Below are 25980 nucleotides of genomic sequence, written 5' to 3'. Positions count from 1 at the left end.
CCCGAACGCGCTTCTCCTGGGAAGCGTGGGATGCCCTTTTCCTCCGAAATCTGGAAGCACTTCCAGACAACGGAGGATCCCCGAGCAGCCCTGTGCCTGCATTGTAGGCAGCGCGTCAGCCGTGGCAAAGATGTGTGGCATCTCTCCACGTCTGGGATGAGGTACCATATGAAGAGGCACCACCAGGCGGTGCTTCTTCGGGAGGAGGGTTCGAGTGGCGCCGCACGGCCGCCAGCTAGCCAGAAGGAGGCAGGCTCCTCTGGTGCTCTCCCCCCAAGGGTACCTGCAGGAAAGGGACGCCAAGCCTCTCTCCCGGAGATGCTTGGTATGCAGGGCGCTAGTGTGCCCAGAGAGGGGATCCGGAGGGCGAGCAGGCGCATCACGCGCCACATCGTCAACATGATAGCAGTGGATGGGCAACCGTATTCCGTAGTTGAAGACTTCGGCTTCTCAGGGCTGCTCCAAGATTGCTTTCCCTGGTACGCCGTCCCTGCTCGCACGTCGTTGAGCAGATCGGTGGTGCCCTCGTTTTACAGGGCTGCCAGGGATCATGTGAAGGCACAGCTGTCCCGGGTTGCCGGGAGAACTGTGCACTTCACATCGGACATCTGGACCTGCCCAAGTGTGCAGCAAGCGTACCTCTCGCTTACTGCTCACTGGTGGGAACCCGAGTCGGTTCTGGGTGGGGGCCGGGGGGAGGTGCCTAGCACAGCTAGACAGGGAAGGATGCGAGACCGCCAGGCCGGCTACTGCAAGGCCTTGCTTCACGCCGAGGTGCTCGACGTGTCCCACACGGCGGAGAACATCGCTGCCACCTTAAGGAGACAGTTGGACGAGTGGATAGGCCAGGGACCCGCCACCGTGGGATGCATGGTGACGGACGGTGGCAAGAACATGAGGGCAGCGGCGCATCTAGTGAGCCGAGAGAGCGTCTACTGTGCCGCTCACAAGCTTCACCTAGTGGTGAGAGATGCGCTGGGGTTGGGCTCCTCGAAGGAACCCGTGGATACCCGGACCCGTGAACTCCAGTTACTTGTCCAGAAATGTCGGAGGCTCACGGGTCACTTCTCGCGCAGCGTGAAGGCCACGCACGAACTGCGCCAGACACAGGTCAGGACAGGTGTGCCAGAGCACGCTCTGATCACTGACGTCAGCACTCGCTGGAACTCCACCTGCGCCATGCTTGAGCGCTTGGTGGAGCAGCAGGCCGCACTCCACGCGTGGCTCTCCGAGCACCGCGGTGCGAGTCAGGTGGGTGAGTTCAACCGGGAGGATTGGCTCACCATCACCCAGACAGTGGAGGTCCTGAAGCCCTTCAAGGACTTCACTGTGGCGGTCTCGTCAGACACGGCGACCCTCGGTCTGGTCATTCCCCTGGTGCACACGCTCCAGAGGAATCTGGCCACCCTTGCAGACCGGGTCGCGCCCCGTGCTGACCTTGTTCCAGCGGTGCGCGCATTAGTGAGAAGGCTGCAGCAGGGCATAGCTGCCAGGCTAACTCCTCTCACTAAGGAAGAGTCATACATGTTGGCGACCATGTGTGACCCGCGCATAAAGGGCACTTTCGCCGAGCGGGACGGGAACCTCACCCAAGCCAGAGACGGGCTCTGCTCTTGGGTGAGGCGCAGGCAGGCCAAGAGGGGACGCCTGTCGACAGGGGGGACGCAAGAGGGGCCCTGCCGTGCGGGTCCCTCTGACGCCCCCTCTGCGCAGGCCCCCCCCGAGGCCACCACCGGAGTGCCGATGGAGATGGAGATGCTCCGGTGGGCCCTCGTCCCCTCTGGGGTCGTGAGGACCGTGAGAGAGGATCCGGCGGAGGCGATGGTCAGGGACTACCTCGCGGAGCCCTGCGAGTCGCTCTCCACCGATCCGCTCAGCTACTGGGCCAGGAAGGAGTCGGTCTGGCCGGACCTCTCCCTCGAGGCGCAGCGGCTGCTCTCATGCCCTCCGACGAGCGTGGAGAGCGAGCGCGTCTTTTCACATGCGGGCGACATTGTCGGCCCACATCGCACTCGCCTTCTCCCATGGAGAGTCGAGCAGTTGACCTTCCTGAAGGTCAACTCTCGCCTCTTCGATTTCTCAGGACTGGACTTCCAGAGTGACTGAGGTGAGCCCAACTTGTGGCCTGCATCCTCTATGAGTCCAATCCTTTGGAATCGCGCTCTCCCCTGTATAAAACCCTGTATATACAGTTAAAACCGGCCAGTAGAGGGAGGGTGGTTAGGAACCAGTGGCAAAGGGAAAACACCCAGCAATTTGAAAGCCCCCCCCCCAGGGTATTCAAAACATCTCCCATCACTGAGACATACCCTGTGGGACCAAATTTATTATGAAAAATAATGCCCCAGAAACATGGATTGCTACTGGAGGGAGAAACAGGTTAGATAGGGATTGCTTAGGTGTTTTTATCAGATGAAATCATTGTAAAAAAAATTGTAGAAGAATTGTTGTACTGTTTTTTGAAAGTTGATGTTCTGTTCATGTAAAAAAAAGGAAAAAAAACCAAAAAAAAATGTTGTGATTATGTTTTTTAAAAGTTGATGTTCTGTTCATGTAAAAAAAAGGAAAAAAAACCCAAAAAAATGTTGTGATTATGTTTTTTAAAAGTTGATGTTCTGTTCATGTAAAAAAAAGGAAAAAAACCCAAAAAAAAATGTTGTGCTTATGTTTTTTAAAAGTTGATGTTCTGTTCATGTAAAAAAAAGGAAAAAAAACCCAAAAAAATGTTGTGATTATGTTTTTTAAAAGTTGATGTTCTGTTCATGTAAAAAAAAGGAAAAAAACCCAAAAAAAAATGTTGTGCTTATGTTTTTTAAAAGTTGATGTTCAGTTCATGTTTAAAAAAAAAAATTTGATGTTAATGTTGGGTTTGCATGGTTGGGGGATGCGGGAAGAGTGGTGGATGGGCACCGGCCAATGATGATCTCTCACAGATGTTCCCAGGTAAATTCTGAGGCTGGTGTGGGGGTGGGGGGAGACCTCTGCAGAACTGCTCCAGAAATACCATTGTCCAGTGCCTTGGAAGTGCCCAGTTCAGCTTTGTGTGTCTGAACTGAAAGCACAGCCACAGGAAATGACATAGGTTCTGCTGGACCCTGTTGCAGTGGTTCCCCCCCATTAAGTCGTTTTATGGAGGGAGAGTTGTATTAGGCTGGTAGTTATTATGATCATCTTCTGTTTCCATGCCCTGTTGTGCCCGCTCACTATGTAACCTGTTGTAATGTTCAAAACTTTACTGTTTGTCCATTTCAAAAAAAAAATTGTGTTTAAGATTCTCTGATGTGTAGTTAATTGTGTTGTGTTGTGCTATGAGGGACAATAAGTGTAATATGTTGTGATTTGTTGACCACTTGTAATTTGAAAATGAGAAAATAAAGGTTTTTTAAACTTAATGATTTTGTGTCTGTGTTCCCTTCTTTGATGGGAGGTTGGTTCCCAGCATGGGGAACAATGGGGCAGGCTGGCCAGCCTGTTCCTGGGGTACTCGGTGTGGGGCAGCTGAGGGTGGTTTTGGTTCTGAGAGGGGCTGAGTGGAGGATTTGGGTCTGTGTGTGGCAGCTGGGGTGGGGGAACTGGGTTTGTGTGGGGCTGAAAGGAGTGGACTATGGGGGATGAGAGCACTGGTCGTCCCTTTTGCCCAAGTAGGCCCCTGCTACTGTCCTGGTGTGGGCTTCCATGCCTCTATCAGTTGCTGGCCCTCCTTTGCCATCTTTTTCAGAAATTTTCCTAGGGCTGCCAAACTCCTGGTTGGGCTTGAGTTCAGGTTAGAGAGAGTAGTTCCCTACAGATAAACTGGCTGCTTCCAAGGGCAATCTCTTTAGAGGGCAAATGCGGACCATGGATTCTGGGGGAGATCCCTACTCAGATTTTCCTTTGCACAAGTCCCACCCCCAAATTGCCAGTAACTTCCAAGGCCAGAGTTTGCCACCCCAGAGAGATCCCGTTCCCACCCTCTTAGCCTTGGCATGAAAGTTGTAGCCACCATGGAACGCTTCCAGGTTCCTGATTCCAAGCCCAATGACACCAATGTAAGACAATCCAGACCTCCATCAAAAATGGATTTTAAGTAGCAGTGGGATTGGGCTGCATTTCAGTCATTCACATATCTGGTTGTGTTCCCAAACATTTAGCTTATGGTTTTTTAAATCGGCGTATGGCACTTAAGGACACTTTTAAATGGTTCTAAAAACATATTTTTATTATGAAGTATTTAATGTGGCATTGATCAAGGGCAGGCCTTTTGGCCAAATGAGCAGTATCAGTACAGTAAAATTTAGACAAAGCTCATAGGAGGAAAAAACATTCACACTGTGAAGTGGGAAGAAAGTTTCAATTTACATGTACCATGGACTCCGAAAAAGACATGTCCAGACCAAATCAGGCCTGCTTTCTCCCTTGAAGATATCAATTGATGATAGTGCTTATGTCACATCATGAGAAGACAAGGTTCACTAGAAAAGACAATAATGCTAAGAAAAATTGAAGGCAGTAGGGAAAAGAAGAATACCCTAGATGTGGTAGATTGACTTCGGTTTGCAATACATGGACAAGGTTTTTGGGATACTGTGGAGCTCAATATAATTCTAAAGTACACCACAAGTGATTTGAATGCATAAAACATACAGACACATACACATAAAATGTATATACCCCCTCCCCACCAAATTAAAGGTTTATCTTATGCCCCGGTTTTCTCCCCCATGGGAACCTAGAGTGGTTTACACATTGCTGTTCTCCCTTGATTTGTTTCACCCTCATCACAACCAGGCTAACAATAGACAGCTGCTCCATGCCTCACATTGGAGTGACTCCACCGATGGCCTTCTTAGTTGTATGAGGGGGTGGAGGGGGGGGGAGGAAGGAAACAACGCACTCCTGCCCACTCTATCTGGGGCCTAGGTTGCCAAATTGCTTGGCCTTGGCAAGGAGCCAGTGGTGGGGCGGCACTGGTTCTGGGGCCCCGTCAAGAACATTTGTCCAGGGCCCCAAAATCACCTAGACTGCCTCTGGAAAACACAACACAATTGTTTACTTAGGCTGAGCCAAGAACATCCATCAAGCCTACAAGGCACAGAATCAGAGTCTGCCAGATTCTAGACCAACTCTCTAGCCATTGCACTACAGTGGATATCTAAAAATTGTTCATACCCCCACCAGCAACTTGAACATTTTTCTCCAAAAGGCACACAACTTGGCTGGGTCTCAAAAAGGACTATGATGCATGGGCCTGTCAATGCATACTGGTACTAAGGCTCTGGCCGGGGGGAGGGGGGCATTGTGCCAATGCCACCCTGGCTTTGGAAGGGGACAGTAAAATAGAAGAAATAATCTAGCTTCAGTGCCTCCCCCCCTTCTCTCTCTCTCTCTCTCTCTCTATAATGTGAGTGAAAACATTACTATACCATCACTGAAGCCTACAGGATACATAGGGTCTGTTCACACACGCATGATCATTTAATGGCAATGCTCTGGCATGATGATGTCTGTTCTAGGAAGTGATGTGATCATCACACAAGGCTGGGGAGCACGCACAATTCACAGCAGGCAGATTTGGGCCACAAGGGATCCTGCTTTGGCCTGCAGGGCCCAAATCAGCCCACTGCAAAGCACAGGCATACTCTCAGGGCAGCCAGATGACATCAGTGACATCACGGCAGCAGCCCCTGGAGCGTACCTTGAAGGCTCATTCACTGACTTTCCCCCTTCGGGGTGATAGGTGAGAGTGGGGGATCCCCCACCAAGGGGAAACGGATCACTAATTGTGTCTGAGGTTGTGGAAATCAAATGGGTCATATTGCTTCTGTCTTTGAGGGACTTACATGCACATTATATTTAACTCCAGATTTCTTGATTGTCAAGGAATGCATGTGGTGGGGGGTGGGGGGAAGGGTGGGAGAAGGGCCCCTGAGGGTGAGGGTGGCATTTGGCATGCAAAATGCCACCCCTGGCAAGACAAGCCTCTCCCAGCTGTCAGTGGTAGAGATGAGAGCAGAGCACCTACTTGGGGAGGCCATGAAATGGCCCCCCCAAGTGGGAGCAGGCTGAGCCTTGGTGGGGGGATGGGAGGAAGGGTGGGAGAAGGGCCCCAGAGGGTTGGGGGGGGGATTTTGTTGCAGTGGTTCCCCCCCATTAAGTCGTTTTATGGAGGGAGAGTTGTATTAGGCTGGTAGTTATTATGATCATCTTCTGTTTCCATGCCCTGTTGTGCCCGCTCACTATGTGACCTGTTGTAATGTTCAAAACTTTACTGTTTGTCCATTTCAAAAAAAAAAATGTGTTTAAGATTCTCTGATGTGTAGTTAATTGTGTTGTGTTGTGCTATGAGGGACAATAAGTGTAATATGTTGTGATTTGTTGACCACTTGTAATTTGAAAATGAGAAAATAAAGGTTTTTTAAACTTAATGATTGTGTGTCTGTGTTCCCTTCTTTGATGGGAGGTTGGTTCCCAGCATAGGGAACAATGGGGCAGGCTGGCCAGCCTTCTCTGCGGGTGGTGGGGGGGTCAGGGGGGTGGTTGTCTGTGTGCCAGGGCAGGTGCTCTTTCCCAGGGACGATTTGGCACTGCCACCATTGTGGCACCCCTTGTCTGTGCAGAACTGCCCTGGGAAAGAGAGTTTAGGGGTTCCCAAAAGGGGAGGGCAGGCCAGCCTGTTCCTGGGGTTATGGTGGGTGTGGGGCAGGTGGGGGTTGATTTGGGTCTGTGAGGGGCTACTGGGGGGATTTGGGTCTGTGTGTGGCAGCTGGGGGGGAATTGGGTTTGTGTGGGGCTGTGAAGGGTGGACTTTAGGGGCTGAGAGCACCTACTTGGGGAGGCCATGAAATGGCCCCCCCAAGTGGGAGCAGGCTGAGCCTTGGTGGGGGGTGGGAGGAGGGGTGGGAGAAGGGCCCCAGAGGGTTGGGGGGCATTTTGCATGCAAAATGCCACCCCTGGCAACACAAGCCTCCCCCAGCTGTCAGTGGTAGAGATTAGAGCACCTACTTGGGGAGGCCATGAAATGGCCCCCCCAAGTGGGAGCAGGCTGAGCCTCGGTGGGGGGTGGGAGGAGGGGTGGGAGAAGGGCCCCTGAGGGCTGGGGGGCATTTTGCATGCAAAATGCCACCCCTGGCAAAGGAAGCCTGCTTCTTCATTTTTTCCCCATAGGAAATAATGAAGAAGATGCTCCTTTATGGGAGGATGGGGGGACCTGCTTTGGGGGGCCATAACATGGCCCCCCAAAGTCCAATCTGTCTGAAACTTGGGTGGGTGTTAGAGAAGGGTTAGAGGAAGGTCCCCACCAATTTTGGGCTTATTTGGTGGGAAAATGCCTCCTCCAGGCGTCCTGAAAGACGGAGGCATTTTCCCAGCAAAATAACCCGAAAGAATCCCGAAAGAATGCCGAAATAATGCCGAATCCCGAATCCCGAAAGAGATTCTTGTTTCGGCATTCGGCTAATGCCGGTAGAGAATCTTGTTTCGGGTAATCCCGAAACAAGAAAGCCGAAAGTTTTTTCCTTGCACACCCCTAGTTTAAAATTAAACGACCTTCAGTCTAACTGAGTTACGGGATCAGGCTATAAGCCAAACATATTGCACAAAGTTTTGATTCCTGATGGGGAACTTATATAACAACCTGCAAAAAAAAGCGCATATTCACCAAAATAATACTGTGTCAAAACAGTGGATTATAATATGTGTAGACAGTAAAGAGCAGATCTCAACGTTTCCAGCACATAGCTTGGAAGTCCCATGATAGTAGGCAGTTTTCTTAAAGTCTCAACTCCTTCAAAATGTCATCTTCCTTCCTTCCTTCCTTGCTTGCTAGTCTACAATACTAGTTTTCTAGCCATTGTGGATGTGAAGAATAGCTGAAGAAAGTGGTTAGAACATTCATTCAAAGCAAAAGATTGTTAAGTCCAGTCATATTTTGAGGAAAGATTATGGCTTTTTAAAAATCTAAACAGTGTTGGAGGAATGAGCCACAAGTGCCTCATTCTTCAACCGTCTGCCTGTCTCTCCCTGTTGGACAATGTACGTGGCCTGTATAATTTCCCCAGTCTGAGAAACAGCATTTCTGGTATTCAGGAAAATGATGCAGGAGAGTTACGCCCCCCTCAATCTCAAGCTACAGATGCCTATCGAAATCCTAAATACATGTTTTATTTTTTTTAAAAATCATAGATCTTCTGTCATCTCATCTCTTTTAATCTTGAGTCTAGTCTTAAGGGAAGGGATCCTCTTTGTCTGTTTTCCTATCATGGATGGCGCTGCTGTGTCTCAGTGGTTAGTATGTAGGAAATTCCATGCTCAGTCCTCAGCATCTTGACCTGAAGGGTCTCAGGTACCAGGTATTGGGAAAGAACCCTTAGAGAGTAACCACCAGCTACAAGAGACAAGATTGAGCTAGATGGATGAATGGTCTGATTTGGTTGTCGGTGACTGGAAACCACTCATTAGCTGAAATTGCAAGCGGCATATTCACAGGGGGAATTATTTTTTATTGAACACTCAAGAGTTGTTCTAAATAATATTGTAAAGGTTTTACATATTTGCAACCTCCCACTGCTTTCGCATGCCTGTGTCTGTTCTTTTCCCTGTCTGCTACCTACCAACTACCTGAAAGAAAATAAAGATTAACTTGCAAAACAGGCACTGCCCTTGGTTGTCTAGATCCTACTGTCTTTGTTTCTAAGTCAAGCCAACCACACAGGGGTGTTGTGAGGCTAACATGGAGGATGACAAAACTAGAAACAGAGGAAAGGGGGCTTCAAAGTATAATGGACAACAGAAACTGTTTGATGTGGAAATTTGTAAGGGGTGGGGCAGGCTTTGTTTCGTAGACCCAATACCGAATGGAGTAGACTGTCCTAGATCACTGGGGACTACAGGTGCACTGAACTTGGCCACTGTCCTGGACATGTGCCTCCACTCCCACCCTTCACCAGGCATAGTGGGTCAATGGAAAGCACAATGTGGAATACTGCATTTGGATCCCATCGGCCAGGCACCTACATTCTAATACTTTTATGATAGTGTGACAGGCAAAAAGAGAGAACTTCTACCTCCCCATCTTTTCCCCACAATGCTTTAATGTGCTGGGAATTTGTTTGGGCCATGATGAAGTCTGTCAATAAAGCTATGGCCTTGTTAAACCCAAGCTGTGTGTTGCATGTTTCTTCTTGGACACATGGGTAGGAATCCCAGGTGGGTAGGGACCCCAGGTGCCCGCTGGTTTACCTTCTTGCCTGCCAGTGGGCCAGCAGGAGCTTTTGGACCACCTGCAGAGATCACCTGCCACCTTGGGAACACAGGCATGCATGCTTCCAAGGGGCATGACGACATCACTTCAGGAAGTGAAATCATCACGCTGGCCGCAGGCTTGCTCCCATGCTTCGTTGGGGCCAATTTTGGACCCCAATGGGGCAGAATTCGCCCCGCACAAAGCATGGGAGCATGCCCAAAGCTGGCATGATAATGTCACTTCCCAGATTTGACATCATCACATAAGTGCCAGGAGCACGGCCGAGGCATGAGTTAAGTGCCAGGTCCCCTCCCCTCCCACTGGGAGGGTATAGGGACCTGGCAATCCTACACATGGGTAACTGCTTGCCGCAGAATCAGTTAGTCCACTCAGCTGAGACTTGTGTGCCCTGACTGGCAATGACTTTTCAAACTGCTGGAGGAGCCTTGCTAACAGAGAATGCTGAAAAACGAAGCTGAGACCTTGTGCATTGTTTTAAAAGCAAAAGCCAGTTCACTAAACTACGGCCCCCTCCCTTATGCCATTGCTAAATTCCATTTTGCAGACCTAGGCATGACTCTGGATTCTGATCTTGTCAAAATGTTTTCAATCTTCCAGATGTTTATTCTCTGTTTTGTTTCTATCAAGGCCATGTGGAGGGGGGGGGGGATCCAGAATATCAGAACATGTTTCTGTCATAAGTAATACTGCCACGAGGCTGTTTTTGGAGTGTAGTCAAACCATTTTTTTTTGCAAGTAAAGAGACAATCTGGTTTATTTTCCTCTGAGCTGGATTTCACTTTGCATTTAATTTAAGGAGATTCTTCAAAAGGCTCTCAATAGAGGAGGAAATGGCACTGCATCGGTTTCTTTGTGGAACATCCAAAGAATATTGAGGGAGGCCAATGGAAACAGACATAAAAAGTAAGGCACAGTCATGGAGAAGACAGAATTTATTGTCCTGGACTCCAATATAAGAAGAAAGATTATTTGTTACTGTCCTCTACGGAGCAGTGGATGGGCCATGGAAGTAGCAGCCGATCCCGATGAGAAATAGTTTTCCTGACACAAATCTCATAGCTGAGCCTTTAACACAGCAAGAGGGGGAGAGGTTGTGTTTTCCAACCTTCCTTAGAAAGCCATAATGATGATCATCTTCTTTACAAGAGAAGGAATGGACAGGTGCCATTTTCATCCATCTTTCACAGCAAGTGTTAAAATACGGGAAGACAGTGTTCAGAGGAGAGCTTCTACAAGCTTGAAAGAGTCTGCAGTGAGAAAGGGTATCGAGTAGCACACTTGCTTTGCATGCAAAAGCTGTCTGGTTCTATGCTGCTAGGGCATGGGGGGGGCGGGCGACAGTCAGGAAGGACAGAAGGCAAATAAGTTTCCGACTTTCAGTTGGGTAGCCATGTTGGTCTGCAGTAAAACAGCAAGATTTGAGTCCTCCAGTGCCTTAAAGACCAACCAAAGTTTTTAGGGTATAAGCTTTCAAGAGTCAAAGCTCCCTGTCATATCTGACAAAGGGAGTTTTGACTCTCAAAAGCTTGTATCCTAAAAATCTTGTCTTTAAGGCGCTACTGGACTCGAATCCCACAGGTTTCCAAGTTACACCAATGACAACTAAAGTAGGCGTGACTTTGTAGTCAAGCCAAAGATTAGATAACCAAAGAGAGAAGATAAGTTTATATATGCAGGAGAAACATGGTTAGGGTCAGGCCGGAAGTCTGCAAGGCAGTCCATGGCAGGACAGGGGGGGCTTTGAAATAATGGAGTCTTGACAGTATACTTAAGATGTTCACACTGCAGAGACTAACCTGGAAGCAGCAGCTTCATTTATTTTATTTATGTATTTATACCTTGCTTTTCTCCCCAATGGGGACCGAAAGCAGTTGACCACATTTTTCATTTTATTCTCACAACAACAACTCTGTGAGGTAGGCTAGGCTGAGAGAGAAAGAGAGAGTGCAACTGGTCCAAGGTCAGCCAGCAAGCTTTCACAGCTTCCTTTGCATGCTCTAGGCAACTGTTCCCTGTGGCTCCTGTTGGGCTCTCTGAGACGGGGTGGGCTTCCTCTGCTGGACATCTTGAGGAAGGTGCTGTAGTGCAAAGGAGATTGGACAAGCAGCTTTCCCTTAAAATGTGGGTCTATTAATGTGTAAGAAAAGGCTGTGGAACCCTTTGAACACTGCTGTTTATATTATATATATATATATATATATATATATATATATATATATATATATATATATATATATATATATATATATATACAGACATTAATGGATTTGGATTTAGGATTGCACTGTGAAACAACTGATTTACCCACATGGTGCTACACTATTCACAATATGATGTGCAGCTAATACATTAGGGATAATTAACAATCAGATATTACAATTCTAAGGCTTCTCCAGCCACTCATGGTGGACAACTACCTGGCCCTACGGGTTTTTCTTCAGTGACATCAGAACTGCTAAGTCAATGCCAGCAAGAGAGGCTCTAGCTTCTGTGGCAGCTCAGATCTACTGGGGCACCAGAAATGAACAGCCACATTGCCAGATAATATTTACGTGCCACAGTTTGTGCACAAACTTGTACATAATAATGAATAGCCTGCTAATTTTATTACATTTTATGAAATGAACCAACTGCCAGTTTGTAAGGGGTTGCTATAAACTTAATTAACATTCTTTATAATCTGCCGCAAATGGAAAAATGTGCAGCTAAAACCACAGATTTCCGCCAGATCCAAATGAGGCAGGCTGGGTCTGCCAATAGCTATCAGCCATGATGGATTTACATTCTCATGTCCAAATGGCTGCTTACCCAGACTGACTGCAACTTAGATCTTTCATTTCCATTATCTGGTTTTGAAGAGGGGATTTTGGATAGCTATTTACCCAAACTGTGTTTTGTTTCAGTATGACAGAACTTTAATGTATCGCCTTGCTCTCCTGTCATTTGGGGTCACATACAGCAACCTTTGGGCTGTTTATGGGAGCAGGTGGCTGGCTCCACTTTGTTTGACATCCTGTAACTCTAGCTTAGCTGTGTGTCTCAAACTGAGGTCTTTCACTAGCCACGATAAGTTCTGCAGCAGATGTGGACAATTCAAGGGTCAAACCATATGATCTTAATGTCCTTTCTGTCCCCAAAGTGTTCTCCAGTGACCTCAGTATACATCTTGTACTTCCTGGACTTCAGCCAGCTGCCTTTGTCTAGAGTCTTTCATATTGGGCAAGAATTGTTAATGTTCTCCATCGCAACAGCCAGCTGTTACTTCTCAAGGTTCTTGTAAAAAGATGCTCTTAAAAGCCAGCCTGATTCTGAGCAGCATAAATCACCAACCTTCAACTTCCTGTTTAGCAAGCCTCCAAGGGAATTTGAGAAATTATTTATGTACTCTTTTTAACAGCTATCCTACTTAGAATTGTCAGTAATTTGCATCCTACTTACAGTTGCAAGGAATTTGCCAGAATCATAGACTCCTGTTGAGTAACAGAATCATGTTAAGATAATTTCAGAGGTCATTAAACCAATCCGTACCTATTAAATCTTTTATGTCACCCTTCCTCCAAGAAGGATGGTATATATGGCTATCTCAACTCTGTTTTACCCTCGCCACAACTTTGTGAGGTAGGTTAAACTGAGAGTGGATGACTGGCCCCAAGGTTACCCAGTTAGCTTTACACTCAAATGGGGACTAATTTGACGGTTAAAATAGGGATTAATATCTGAATTTTCCCGATCTGATCCACAGAAGATTACCCTATGCTTGGTCTCAACCTCAGTGCACAGAGATGGGGTTTAATGTCTTATAGCTCAGTGGCAGAGGTCTGAACACAGAGCACGTACCCCACATTCATGCTACTCCCTTAGAATGCTTCAAAAGGGAGAGTGACTTCCTCAAGGTCACCCACTGTCGTACTTCTAAGGACAACAGGGCATTTCTTCCCCAGACATACACTGTAAGTTATTTCTCTGCCGAGGGAGAGGGTTCCATTGGAGGCATGTTTCAAGATAAATTCTGCATTTCCCCTCTGCAAGGACAATTGTCCAAGAATGATCCATTAAATAAGCAATTACCTTTTCCATCGGGGGAAAAATAAACAGGCGTTTGACACTCCAGCAGCCCCTCCTTGGAAAGAGTCCCTTCCAAATTCTGTTTACGGTCTGATGTAGCAAAATGTCTTGGACAGAAAATAGGCAGGAACCACCTTCTCTTTTCCCTACGAAGCCCAGCAAATGTCTATGGTCTCGTGAAATCTTGAAGGGTCCAGACATCCAAAAGAGGGGGTGGAATTTTTTCCCTAGTACCTCCTTGACTATTAATCTTTAGATGTTTAGATTTGTAGATGTATGTCATTCTTTTGCAGTTTGATAGAGGCATGGAAACTTGACTAGGCAGCTTTGCAAATACAACTTAGTTTGTTCTTCTGCCCTTCCTGCAATCCCTGTCTGCCCTCTTTCCTCCTCCTCTCTTCAGAGTTTCCCTTTCAGGATAAGGCAAGTCTAGTCATCTTAGCAACAGACTGCAGACTCTCTGGGATCAACTTCCAAACCCTACAATTAGAATACTTGGTAAACACGACAAATTGAAATGGCAACTAGACAGCACAAAACAGGGCAGCCAGTATACATAGTGGTTAGAGTGTCAGACTACAATTTGGAAGACGCAAGTTCATATCCGCACTGCGCCATGGAAGCTTGCTGGGTGACCTTGGGCCAGTCACTTTCTCTCATCCGAACCTACCTCACAGGGTGGCTGTTGTGAGGATAAAATCATAGAATCATAGGGTTAGAAGGTACCTACAGGGTCATCTAGTCCAACCCCCTGCACAATGCAGGAAATTCACAACTACCTCCCCCACACACACACACACCCAGTGACCCCTGCTCCATGCCCAGACGATGGCAAAACACCGTCAGGATCTCTAGCCAAATTGTCCTGGGGAAATTTCTTCCTCACCCAAAGTGGCAATCAGCATTATCCTGGGCATGTAAGAAGGGACCTCGAGAACTGAGCACTGATGTATGTAAACAGAGGAAAGAAAAATGTTACAAGCTACTCTGGGTTCGCATTAGGGAACAGAGCTGAGAAAATTTTCCTATTTCACTTCTTTTATATTCATTTGTATCAGTGGTTTCAGTGCTCTGCCTTTTGCTGTTGATTTGGTAGTTTTTTAAATTGTGTGTGCATTATGTATAGTTTAAGATGCACTTTATCTGTACAGTGTATGATACTTCTGTGTATAATACACATATAACATATAGCACTCATTTGTTGGTTAATGTTTTGTGCAGAAGCAAAACACCACAAAACTAAAAAAATGACAAGTTAAATTCAAGTCAAAACAGCAGTAAAGAAACGTTCAAAACCATTCCTAATTATTATATGTCACACATAATATTCCAACTGAAGTACTCGTTCCAATTTAAAGGGTGAGTGGTGAGGGGGATTTCAGCTTTTCCAAGATTTTTTTATCTTTGGTTATCAAAAAGTGTGTTGCTCTTCTGCAAAGATCTCTGAATAGAAATCTATTTAATTAGCAAGCGAATCTGGAAGTAATTACAGTTTAATCACAAAGGGCAATTATTCTCTCAAATCCTGCATTTCTTTCTGATTCTGTCACGTTGGCCATGTCTCTCAGAATACTGACCAAGTTGCTTTCTGATAGGCGCTGACTGCTAATGGTCTTTGAAATCAGTGTGGTCCCATCTGAAATTTCCGCTTAGGCCCAGACTCACTGTGTGGCCTCTGGCACGTCTCCTATACTCTGATCTTTTTTCTCCTGTTGTGAACTTCTACAGAAGATGTGGAGATGCAGACGAGGATGCTGTAACCTGCCTTAGAGACAAGACTAGACTCGAAGCCTACAGACATGTTGGTTAACTTTAGTTTCATCGTCAGTCCCACTCCCAAAATTGTTTTACCCTTGATGACTATTCAGAAGTTTCTTTGCTGCTGTGGCTTTCTGTTTTCTAACTGGGGTTACTCGCTAGGCCAGTGGTTTTCAATTTATGCCATTTCCTCATTGATTTGTCTGCCAAGGATTCCCTAAACATCGGCCATTGAACACCAATGCATGACAACGGATTCTGGGATGTGCTGTACGGTCATTTGGTGTTGACACTGGTGTGATCTGTTGGACCTCATTGTTGTCTCACGTGAAAAAAAAAGTGATCTGGAATGAGAACTCTGCTGGAAACTTGCTCTTTCAGTTTGGGGTTAAAAGTAGATCTTTTGAGGACACTAAGATAGCTTCTAGAAACCCTCAATTGGAATGTTCCCCTTTTTTGATCTTGCTTATTGACATGCGTCGCACAATTTGCCAGTGCTGCTGGCTTATTGTGACATTTTCCTGGTTAGGGATTCTCTTTCTTATTTAGTGTGACCCTAGGCTATCAGGGATCATGTGGTGAACATGACGAGCAGGGTTGCATAGCCAATCAAGTCTGAGCACACGTTGACATTACTAAGCACATTCAGAGTGAAGGCAATGCTTCTTGGGCTCGTCACACAGGTGATCCCAGCTAATCTGGGTTCATGTAGTGAATGGGATTGTGCTATGTAGCTAAATGGACTTGGCTAAGTGCAGATGTCATTGAGGGCAATGGCACAAATCCACCTTTGGGGATCAATTCCTGGAAAAAAAAACAAGGGTGAAAATATTTGTGAAAAGTTCATGCCTCCTTTCAGTTCCACTCTGCTTAGAACCTTTCTGTTCACCTGCACACTGCTGGAGAAGATTGTCAGTTGTCCATGTGCTATCTCTCACAGTAGCTTATCTGCCATTTCTGTTTTTCTCATTAGGAAACCCATGCCTCTGACCATAAGCCAGTTTGAAACCATGTCTCCTTCCCTGAGAAGTCTATCAACAAATCTCTCCTTCCTTCCATTCATTCTGGGTGTTTTAAAACAGCTCTAAGATGAGAGAGAAGAGCCCAGAGAGATCAAAATATCCACCTCCGGTTTTGCTGTGCATCATCTTAGGTTTCACTAAAATAATCCATGACTGAAATGCTTCCTTCCTACTTCCGATATTTACAGTGCAATTCTAAACAGAGTTACCACGCGGCTTGCTGCCCACAACCAGCCTCTTTGAGCTGGTCTCCTGGTATCCATGCTCACACTACAACCACAAATTCTGACAAAAACTGCTACATAATTAAAATAATCCAAAACTGAAACTCTTACTTCTTACTTCCAGTCCACATGGACCTATCTAGTACCTTTCTATCCTATGCTTCATCCAAGCAGCAGTGTACTTGATTCTCCCTTCCTCATTTTATCCTCACAGATCTGTACGGAAGAGGTTAAGCTGGGAGAGAGACTGGGCCAAGGCCATCTAATGGGATTCATGGCAGTGAGAGGATCTGAACTTGTATCTTCCAGATCCTAACCTGATATCCTAACCATTACACCAATAAGATATTCTGAAAACACATAGTGAAGAAGAACACAAAAATCCTTCACTGAAGTTAGAAAGGAAGAGCGTGATCTTTTAAAAAATCATGAGGTAATAATTCAATGATCACCATGAGGTAATAATGACCCTCTTCTCTCCTGGCTATCACCCATGAGCTCCAAGCTCTGCCCTTGAATTTCAGTCCTTGCCCCAGGAAATTTGGGAACCCTAAACTGCGGCAAGCAGTAGGAGGGTCAGGCCTAATAAGACTATGGATAAATCTGGCTCCAGGTTTTTGCAGAGTCCAGGCAAGAGACCAGGGTCCTCCTAGAGATCACCACATATATATACACTCCGCTATGATGGGTGTTGCTGCTAGTACTCCTTGCTGTCAATCAGCCCTCACCAGTGCTTTTTTTCTTTAAAAAGAAGAAGAAGAGGTGCCTGTACTCCATAGCAGTGCTTACCTTGTGGGGAAAAAAAACCCTGGCCCTCACCCACCAACCGACAACTCTTTAGCAACCTTTGGGCTATCAATGGCTGTTGGCCAGGGTGGCTGAATGGAATCTCTATGTTCAGAGGCAGTATACCTGTAAATACCAGTTTATGCAGAGCAACAACAAGAGCAGGGCCGTTTCCAGATGGCTTACCTGCCTCCGGAAAGTTGCGCCATGTTGCGGGGAAAACACGAAATATCGCGTTTTCTCGCGTGAGAAAATGCGATATTTCACGTTTTCCCCGCAACATGGCGCAATGTTACGGAGGCAGGTAAGCCGTCTGGAAACGGCCCAGGTGTTAGACTCTGTGCTCCCTGTTTGTGTGCTTTCTGGGGGCATCTGGTTGTCCAGTATGGGAAACAGGACTGTAGACAAAAAGGACCATTGGTTTCACCTAACAAGGCTCTTCTTTTGTTGTTTGGTTCACTTTGGGCCTGACTTACGAAACTATGGTCAAAGGACTGAGTATCCCTTCCCCAGCATAACAATGGCAACACACACTCTATATCTCTGGTCATAGATCCAGAGGAGTTAGCCGTGTTAGTCTGCAGTTGCAAAACAGTAAAAAGTCCAGTAGCACCTTTAAGACTAACCAACTTTATTAAGGCATAAGCTTTCGAGAACCACAGCTCTCTTCGTCAGATGCATCTGACAAAGAGAGCACTGTATCTCTGATTACACTTTAAAAAGTTTCCTTTGAGGGAGACATTAGAAATCAAACAAATCTGTGGGTGGTTCGTTTCTCTTTCCGAGCTGGAGCTCTACCGTGTCCTATCCTTCAACATTCAGACTTTTGGATGTTCTACTGCCATGCATGATCTGTCCTCTTGGCAGAGAAGCAATCATCTGATTTTAGGCCATCCAGACTTTCTGGGAACGTGCAGTTGTGGCAGCTGCCCAACCCACAAACCCAGAACTTTGAGCCCAGAGACTCTTGGGATGGTTTGTGGCCGCCCACTCAATCGCACTCGGTTCATTGCATCCAAAATTGGTTTTGACACATCTTTCTTTCCTGGTCCAACGATTACTCATTGTGCTTTCGCATTGTTGCTTTATCTTCTCTTAACTACGCCCAAAAGTCTGGGTAGTGGCAGAAGTAAACACAAGGCTGTGGACATAGACCAGTGTGGTATGGCAAAGAGATGCGGCACGTTCTGAGAGAAACCATTTGAAACAACACCGCTAAAGCTTGAGGAAATGAGTGTGAGAAGAGAACGGCAATGTAACTACGTATAATTCTTGTTGATCGAGATTCTTTACTCAGTTCCTACCTGCCAAGATAAAGACACCCACAAGGATCAGGAACACCAGCAAGTATAGGCCAACCACTGCGTATTTGAGGGCAGCCAAGGATCCAAAATGGCCGCAGGGTCCTGACGGTTTCTTCTTGTTGCCAGGACCTAGGAAAGGGTGGGAGAAGGAAAGGGCCAGTCAGTTATAACTTCAAAACAATTAACTTACACTTATTTCTGCTATGGTTAAGACAGAAACATTATTTATAAGTTGTTTATATAACTGTTTTTCCTACTACTAAGGGTATCAAGTTTGAGATGCCATCTTCCTGCAAATAATTCCTAGAGGGTTGTGACATCATGTCTGGGGGGTTTTTTTTGGAAATGACATCACGCCATCACCAATGGCATCCCCATCGTTCCACCCTCTCAGACCTTCAATGGTTGCCAGGCAGTAACTGTAGACCAAGGACAGCTAACAATCACAAAATCAATAAAATCACACCCAAATGCATGCTGAAACACTAAATCAATCAAATGCTTAAAGCATCATATCAATAAGGGTCAAGGTAGACATGCAGGTTTTAAAAGAGTTGGGTCTGGATTCCCCAGGCCCAACTCAAGTTCCCTGCAGCCACACAGCAGCTGTGGGGAAATTTCTGTTAAATATAAAGGAGAGCCCAAACGGATTTAGAATGCCTGAGATATGGTTGCCATTCCCCCAGTGGAGGCAGGGGATCCACTGCTCCCTGCCTTCTCCCCCCGCCACCACTCACCTGGCCAGCGTGGGAGGGAAGAGGTGGGACTGGGACTCCCGGGGCATGCTGCTGGTGCAGTGCAATGGCATCAGTCCCGGGAATGATACCATCGTACAGGCCCCGAGGGCGCTCCTAGGCTTTGTCCTGGGCTGATTGGCCAGTTTGGGGGCCCAAATCAGCCCAGTGCGAAGCCTGGGAGCACTTCCAGGGCCTGCCTGATGACATCACTCCCAGAAGTGATGTCATTGTGGCACACCAGGAGATCACATGCACTTTGCGCAAGAGGTAAGTGCCAGATCCCCCATCCCACCAGGAGGATAAGGAGACCTGCCCTACTCCAAGGGGGAAGGAAGAGCTCCTCCCTCCCCCCCCCAAGCCATTTCCCATGTCAAAATAGCATGGGAGGGAGGTTTTCCCCATTTTTTCTGCTCCACGTGGCGTATTTTGTGCATGTGGAGCAGTAAAAACTACAATTGCCAGGTTCCCTTACACTCCCGGCAGGAGGAGGAGATCCAGAGCGCAGTTTTTTTGTTCTCTCAGCCCGTTTGGGTCCCAAATCAGCCTCGTGTGAAGTGTGGGACTGCTCCTGGGGCAGCGTGATGACATCCCTCCCAGAAAGCGACAAAAAAGTGGGTGCTGGGTCCACTCCTCCCACCTGGAAAGTAAGGAGACCAGGCAACCCTATATTGAAACCAAAACCCACGGCTCTGTAGCTCCTCAGAACGATATTGATTCAAAGTATATTCTTCTTTTCACCATAAAAAGTACCAGTTCTTTCTTTGGACAAACTTCCAATTTAAATTAAATAAGTTATTTAAATTAATTTACAGAAATCTTTCAGTCTGTGCCTTTTTTCACTCTGCTCAGGCAGTCCAATGAAGACCAGGGTTGCAGAGGCAGGCAATGGCAAACCACATCTGTTAGTTTCTTGCAATGGAAACCCCACCAGGGGTCACCATAAGTCACCTCTGACTTGAGGGCACTCTCCACCACCACAGGGGGCAGCTCACAGGAGGCAACATTACTGCTCATTGCTCTTGCATTGACGGAGCTTCCACTAATGCAAGAGGATCCGTGGGTGGAAGTGAGAAGTAGGGCTGATGTCACCTAATTCCCACCCCCCTTCACTGCAGGTGCAGCCTCCATGCCTCGTTGTATTATGTTCCTGGGGTTTCCATAGGTCAGGGATCCTGAACAGAATCTTGAACAAGTCCCATTTATTCAGTGGGGCTTACTTTCAAAGTGTCATTAGGATCTCATGATCAGAGTTTTTCAGAGGTTTCAGAAGGCTGCTGGGGATAGTGGGAAATGGGAAAGATCCTGCACTGTGTGTGTGTGTGTTATGTGCCATCAAGTCACTTCTGCCTTCAGCAACCCTATGAATGGAAAACGTCCCAAACATCCTATCATTAACAGCCCTGCTCAGATCTTGGAAACTGGAGGACCTGGCCTTCTTCATTGAGACAAACCATCTCATTTTGGGTCTTCCTCTTTTCCTACTGCCTTCCACTTTTCCTAGCATTATTGTCTTTCTCCAGTGAGTCTTGTCTTCTCATGATGTGACGAAACTATGATAGCCTAACCTCATCATCTTGACTTCTAGGGAGAATTCAGGCTTGATTTGATCTAGAACCCACTTACATGAACCCCTCGGAAAAACAGACACAACCAACTAACAAAATCAGGAAGATGAACTAAGGCAAATGTTCCCCATTTAATTTATTTTCATATTTGATCTTGCTTTGGTCAACAGTTCCAGTTCTCGGCTTTTCAGTATGGTTTTTATACACAATATACATTATTTATATCATACCATACTCCATTTATAATATAAGTACAATGAATAATTGTGCTTTATTGATGCACAACTTACTTTAGAAAATGCATACATTGGGGGGGGGGGTTAGTGCAAAGAACTCAACCCTGATGCAAATGTAAAGAATGATAGGCTTGATCTCTACAGGGGGATTGTTGAGCCAAAACAGCAGGGATGAGAAATCTGAAATCTCCTCTAAAAGAAATTGACTTGTAGCTGCAGTTTTGGAGGGATGCTATTTGTACAAAAAATCTCTCTCTCTCTCTCTCTCTCTCTCTCTCTCTCTCTCTCTGCTTTTTTGCTTGCATGGAAAGCAAAACTGCAATTCATGAAGGTGGTATCAATTTGGCAGGTATTCAAAAGTAATTCCTAAAAAGGATATTAAAAATGGGTAGGACTTAACACTGGTAGCAAGACCCCAGTCCAAATAGCTCCAAAAAATCACTCACAAAGGAACCTAAGTGTTTTAACAAGTTTTTGTTGTTATTGGTTTTTTTTTTTTAATCTGGCATGAAGAATTTCTCACAAACTTTTGCCAAAAGCAAGAATTTAGCACATAACTCTTGAGCTAATGCTTGTGTTATATGGTTCAGCAGACAACCTTTGCCTTCAAAAATAGTCTGAGAATAAAATAAACAAAAGGGAGACGAGTTTGGAAGAGTTCTGAAGGTATCAAAACCCACAGAGACTCAATGTAAACAAATTAAAAACATAGTTTGTAGGTTAGAGGCATGTTGCAAGTATCTATCAGCATCATGGCAAATTCTCTGCATATTCTAGAGCGAGACTTAAAGATGCTCCCTAATCAGTCTTTAGTAGGAGAAAGCTCCCCAAAAATGTCCTTCCAAATGTTTCAAAAACGGCATTTTCTTCACAACCGGCTATATCTGCCGATGAGCTTACTTTGCAAGTAATCAAAAGTAATCAGATTATTTTGCAAGTAATCAAAATCTCTTTGAATCATCACAGCCTATTAAAGTGTTAAGGACAGAGTCAGCAACCAGTGCTCATTATTTGAAATCTTCTGATTTTCATGCCCTGTTCCCCCCACTTTGCCTAGATTATCTCGTTGTCTTAGAGGACATCAGGGCTTGTTCTAAGTATTGTTTTGTCCTAGCAGCTATGACCCCTGCCAAAGTCTTGCTTTTTTCATGACTGTTCACTACTCTTCATCACATCAATTGATTTCTCACTGTTTCTCCCTCTCCTTTCAGCACGGTCAAGGAAGTTCAATCTGATCAGATCTCAAAAACTAAGCAGGATCGGCGTGGTCAATACCTGGATGGGAGATCACCAAGGAAGACCAGGGTTGCTACTCAGAGGCAAACAGTGGCAAACCACCTCTGAACATCTCTTGCCTTGAAACCTTACAGAGGTCGCACACAGCATCATCTCAGACAATCAGAGATAACATCTGGGAGATGATGTTTTGTCCCATAGCCAATCAGATTTGGCCACACAACTTTGTTACAGCTTGAGCAATTCTTGAGGCTCCCCAGAGGTAGGCCTGAGTATTGTTCCTGCCCTCACTTGCTTCCCTGGATCCCATAGCAAGGATCACACTAAACATCAATCCATTTCTCAGGCCTTTTACCATAATAAAATTCTGCCAAAAAGCTTTCCATCAAACTGTTCCTCCCCTTTTCCTTTCCGCTCAGAGCTAGGTTTAGCTCCACTGATCAGTTTTTCCCCAAAAATCATCTAGAGCCCTCTGCACACCAGGCAATGCAGCAAAAACTATTTCAGTGTCCTCCTCAGACTGAATTCACCTCCACAGCTGCTGTCCTAACTTCCTGGCGACAGCTGGGAGGTTCTCCTCAAGGGCAAATTTTCACCTCATTTGGCAGCCTCAGAATTTAGGCTCCTCACCCAACTTAGTTACTGCTGCCTGTTTTTCAAAACACCACCTGGAACGACTGCTGTGAGGAGACCACGACCAGGCCAGGCCAAATTGCCGAGTCCTGCTGCAAAACCCAGTGGGGACTTCTCACCTATGGATGGGTTAGTGTACTCCTGTTCACCACTAGCCTCCATCTCCACAGTATCCTAGCAACTGGAGCAAGACAAATCCCAGGATTTTTTTCAGTCTCCATCAGCTTATTCTGGAGGAGGAATCTGGCTTGCTTCAGTATGTCTATTCTGAAGTAAGATGGCAGTCACAAGGTAGGCCTCATTTTACACCGTGCAGGATTAAAACTTAGAAATTACCTCATGGGCTGTAAGAAATCAATTTATATTCCCCAAAGCAAACACTGGAAGGAAATATATGGCCCAAGAAAACATTAAGAATGTTTTTGAACTTAGATATTGGGGAAATTGAAAAAAAAATGCAGCTTTCTTTCTTTCCCGCACATTTCCACCAACGGGTTCATGAGGTGGATAAGGGTAAATACATAGTGATACAGACATCAAGCAGAAATATATTAAAAACAATAAGAATCATACAAGGTCATCCCAAACAGAGTTATGCCCTTCTACATCCATTGAAATCAAAAGGCTTAGAAGGTATATCTGTGTTTAGGATTGCAATGAATCCTTGCACTTGGAATCAGTATACTATAAAACAGCTTTTAAAAACATTAGGTGAACAATAAAATGTATGCGAGAAGCCACCACCAACCTTCCTCACCCCTAGCATCACAGGAAGCCACTGCCCACCTCCCCTCCCCTTCCAGTCAGACGAGGCCGCAAAACCATAGTGGTGGTAAGAAGGAAGAGGACCAGCCCTGCACCATGACAGAGTGAGGAAAAGAGGCAGGCAAGGGGGCAGCTGGGCTATATATATACATTTTTATAACTTCATTTATAGCCCACCTTTTTAGCTGGGATTCAAGGCACATTACAGAACATAGAAATCAATCAGCAATAAGCAATGCAGTAGGACTAGGATTGCAGAACTAGGAAACAATGCAAACTAGAAGAAACTAAGGCCATTTCCACACACATTGAATAATACACTTTCAATGCACTTTCGCAATCCTTTTGAAGTGGATTTTTTGTTCCACACATGGAAAATCAGTTTCAAATGTTCACTAAAGAGTATTGAAAGCGGATTATCCAATGTGTGTGGAAGCAGCCTAAGGCATGACATACCATAATGCAGAAAGTGGGTTAAAAGTGTAGAAGACGATGCAGTAAAAGCAAAGCAATACATTAACTAAACATTGCAATCGACTGCAATCTTATTCCTTTACAAAAGTGATCTTGAAGCTGTTTGATTATACTGCAGTTCTGATCCCATTATAAAAATGTCTTCCGGAACATGGATCAGTGTAACCAAGGACAAGCAGATGAGTATCCTTTGCTTGTCTGGCTTTGAGCAAAAAGAGTTTTTTGTTTTAATCAGCACTCTTATGATATAGTATATATTAGAGTTTTAAGTTGATAGTGGAAAGATAAAATCTATTTTACACAGTGAGACTGGAAGAAAAAGAAACTCATCCTGAATGTTCTTCTAACTATTAAATACATTCCCAGAGGGTTTGTGTATGTTTTCCCCACAAGAGTGATGAATACCACAGATCTTATATTGGCCAAGCGATTCCACAATCCCGTAAATGTTTGTTACTGGGTGTAAGGCAGAACAAGCTGTCAAATTGTGTTACTGAAGCAAACCTGATGATCACCATAAACAAAACTAGTAGAATATCTTTTAAGAGGACCAACAAAAGCCTCCCAAAACTGTGTGCATAAAAAAAAAATCCTATTATCATGTTGCATATGGAAAGAGCACCACCATTCTTGATTGTCTTAAAATCTGGCTCATTCATTGACGCCTGCTTTGCACCATCAAGGAGTCAGTCCTTAGGATCTCTGTCAACAGATTTGGGAGTGAGTTTTCGCTGCCTGAGGCCCTGAAAAACTGCTGCCAGAGGAGATAATGCTGAGATGAATGGAATAATGGTCTCACTCTGTATAAGGTAGCTTTATATGTCCATGCCCTACCTGGATAGCTCAGGTGAGCCTGATCTCGTCAGATCTCTGAAGCTAAGTAGGGTTGGCCTTGGTTAATAATTGGAAGGGAGACCTCCAACAAAACAGGGTTGCAGAGGCAGGCAATGGCAAACCATCTCTGTTAGTCTCTTGCCATGAAAGCCCCACCAGAGGGAGGGGGAGTCACCATGTCAGCTATGGCTTGAGGGCACTCCATACCACGTATGTACATAGAGTGGAGAGACAGATCTTTGATTCCTGGCGATTACTGTGCACCTCCTTCTGCACTATTCAGGCAGGGCACAGGTAATGCTTTCTTGGTGCTTTGAATGAGGGTCTGTTGGTCATAAATGATCATCTGCACATTATGAATTCCCTGTCTTTGCTAGGGAATACCACAAGGACAATGTATCACATGTGTGATGGGAGTTTTGTGCCTCCCAGATGCACACTGGTTCTTTTATGTTTGTGATTACAGCACACAGGGAGAAGTGGTTTTAGCCTCCCCAAACCCATGCTGTTTTCCCACCTTCAAACCACCCCGTGGAGCCACTATTGGCTCTGTTGTAAAATTTCTGTGTAGCCATGTAGGTAACATGATTCTTACAATGGAGCCAATGCCAGCTCCATGGGGCAGTTTGAGGATATGAAAACAGCATAGAGGGAGGCTAAAGCCACTTCTCTTTGTGCGCTGTGGTTGCAAACAGAAAAGAGCCCGATGTATTGTCGAAGGCTTTCACGGCCGGAGAACGATGGCTATTGTGGGTTTTCCGGGCTGTATTGCCGTGGTCTTGGCATTGTAGTTCCTGACGTTTCGCCAGCAGCTGTGGCTGGCATCTTCAGAGGTGTAGCACCGAAAGACCTTTTGGTCTTTTGGTGCTACACCTCTGAAGATGCCAGCCACAGCTGCTGGCGAAACGTCAGGAACTACAATGCCAAGACCACGGCAATACAGCCCGGAAAACTCACAACAGCCATCAGAAAAGAGCCCGTGTGTGTGTTTAGGAGGCACAAAACTCTCATGGCCCTAGTAGTCCACATTAGCCTGATTTCGCTAGAGTTTGGAAGCTAAGTGGGGTCACTACTTGGACATGGGAAACCACCAAGGAAAA

General features: G+C 45.8%; 1 protein-coding gene across 3 annotated transcripts in view; it reads right to left on the bottom strand.

Annotated features, from left to right (window-relative positions):
• SCARA5 (scavenger receptor class A member 5) overlaps positions 1 to 25980 on the bottom strand; it is a 121572-nt gene that overhangs the window by 78829 nt on the left and 16763 nt on the right. For all 3 annotated transcript variants that reach the window (XM_055000689.1, XM_055000706.1, XM_055000698.1), the window contains one exon: positions 18401 to 18529. In XM_055000689.1, coding sequence (XP_054856664.1) covers positions 18401 to 18529 — 129 coding nt within the window. The remainder of the gene's footprint in view (positions 1 to 18400; positions 18530 to 25980) is intronic.

Source organism: Eublepharis macularius, chromosome 1 (assembly GCF_028583425.1).
Source record: "Eublepharis macularius isolate TG4126 chromosome 1, MPM_Emac_v1.0, whole genome shotgun sequence".
NCBI lineage: Eukaryota > Metazoa > Chordata > Lepidosauria > Squamata > Eublepharidae > Eublepharis > Eublepharis macularius.
The sequence above is the reverse complement of the archived record's forward strand: the minus strand, read 5'-3'. Positions and strand labels throughout refer to the sequence as shown.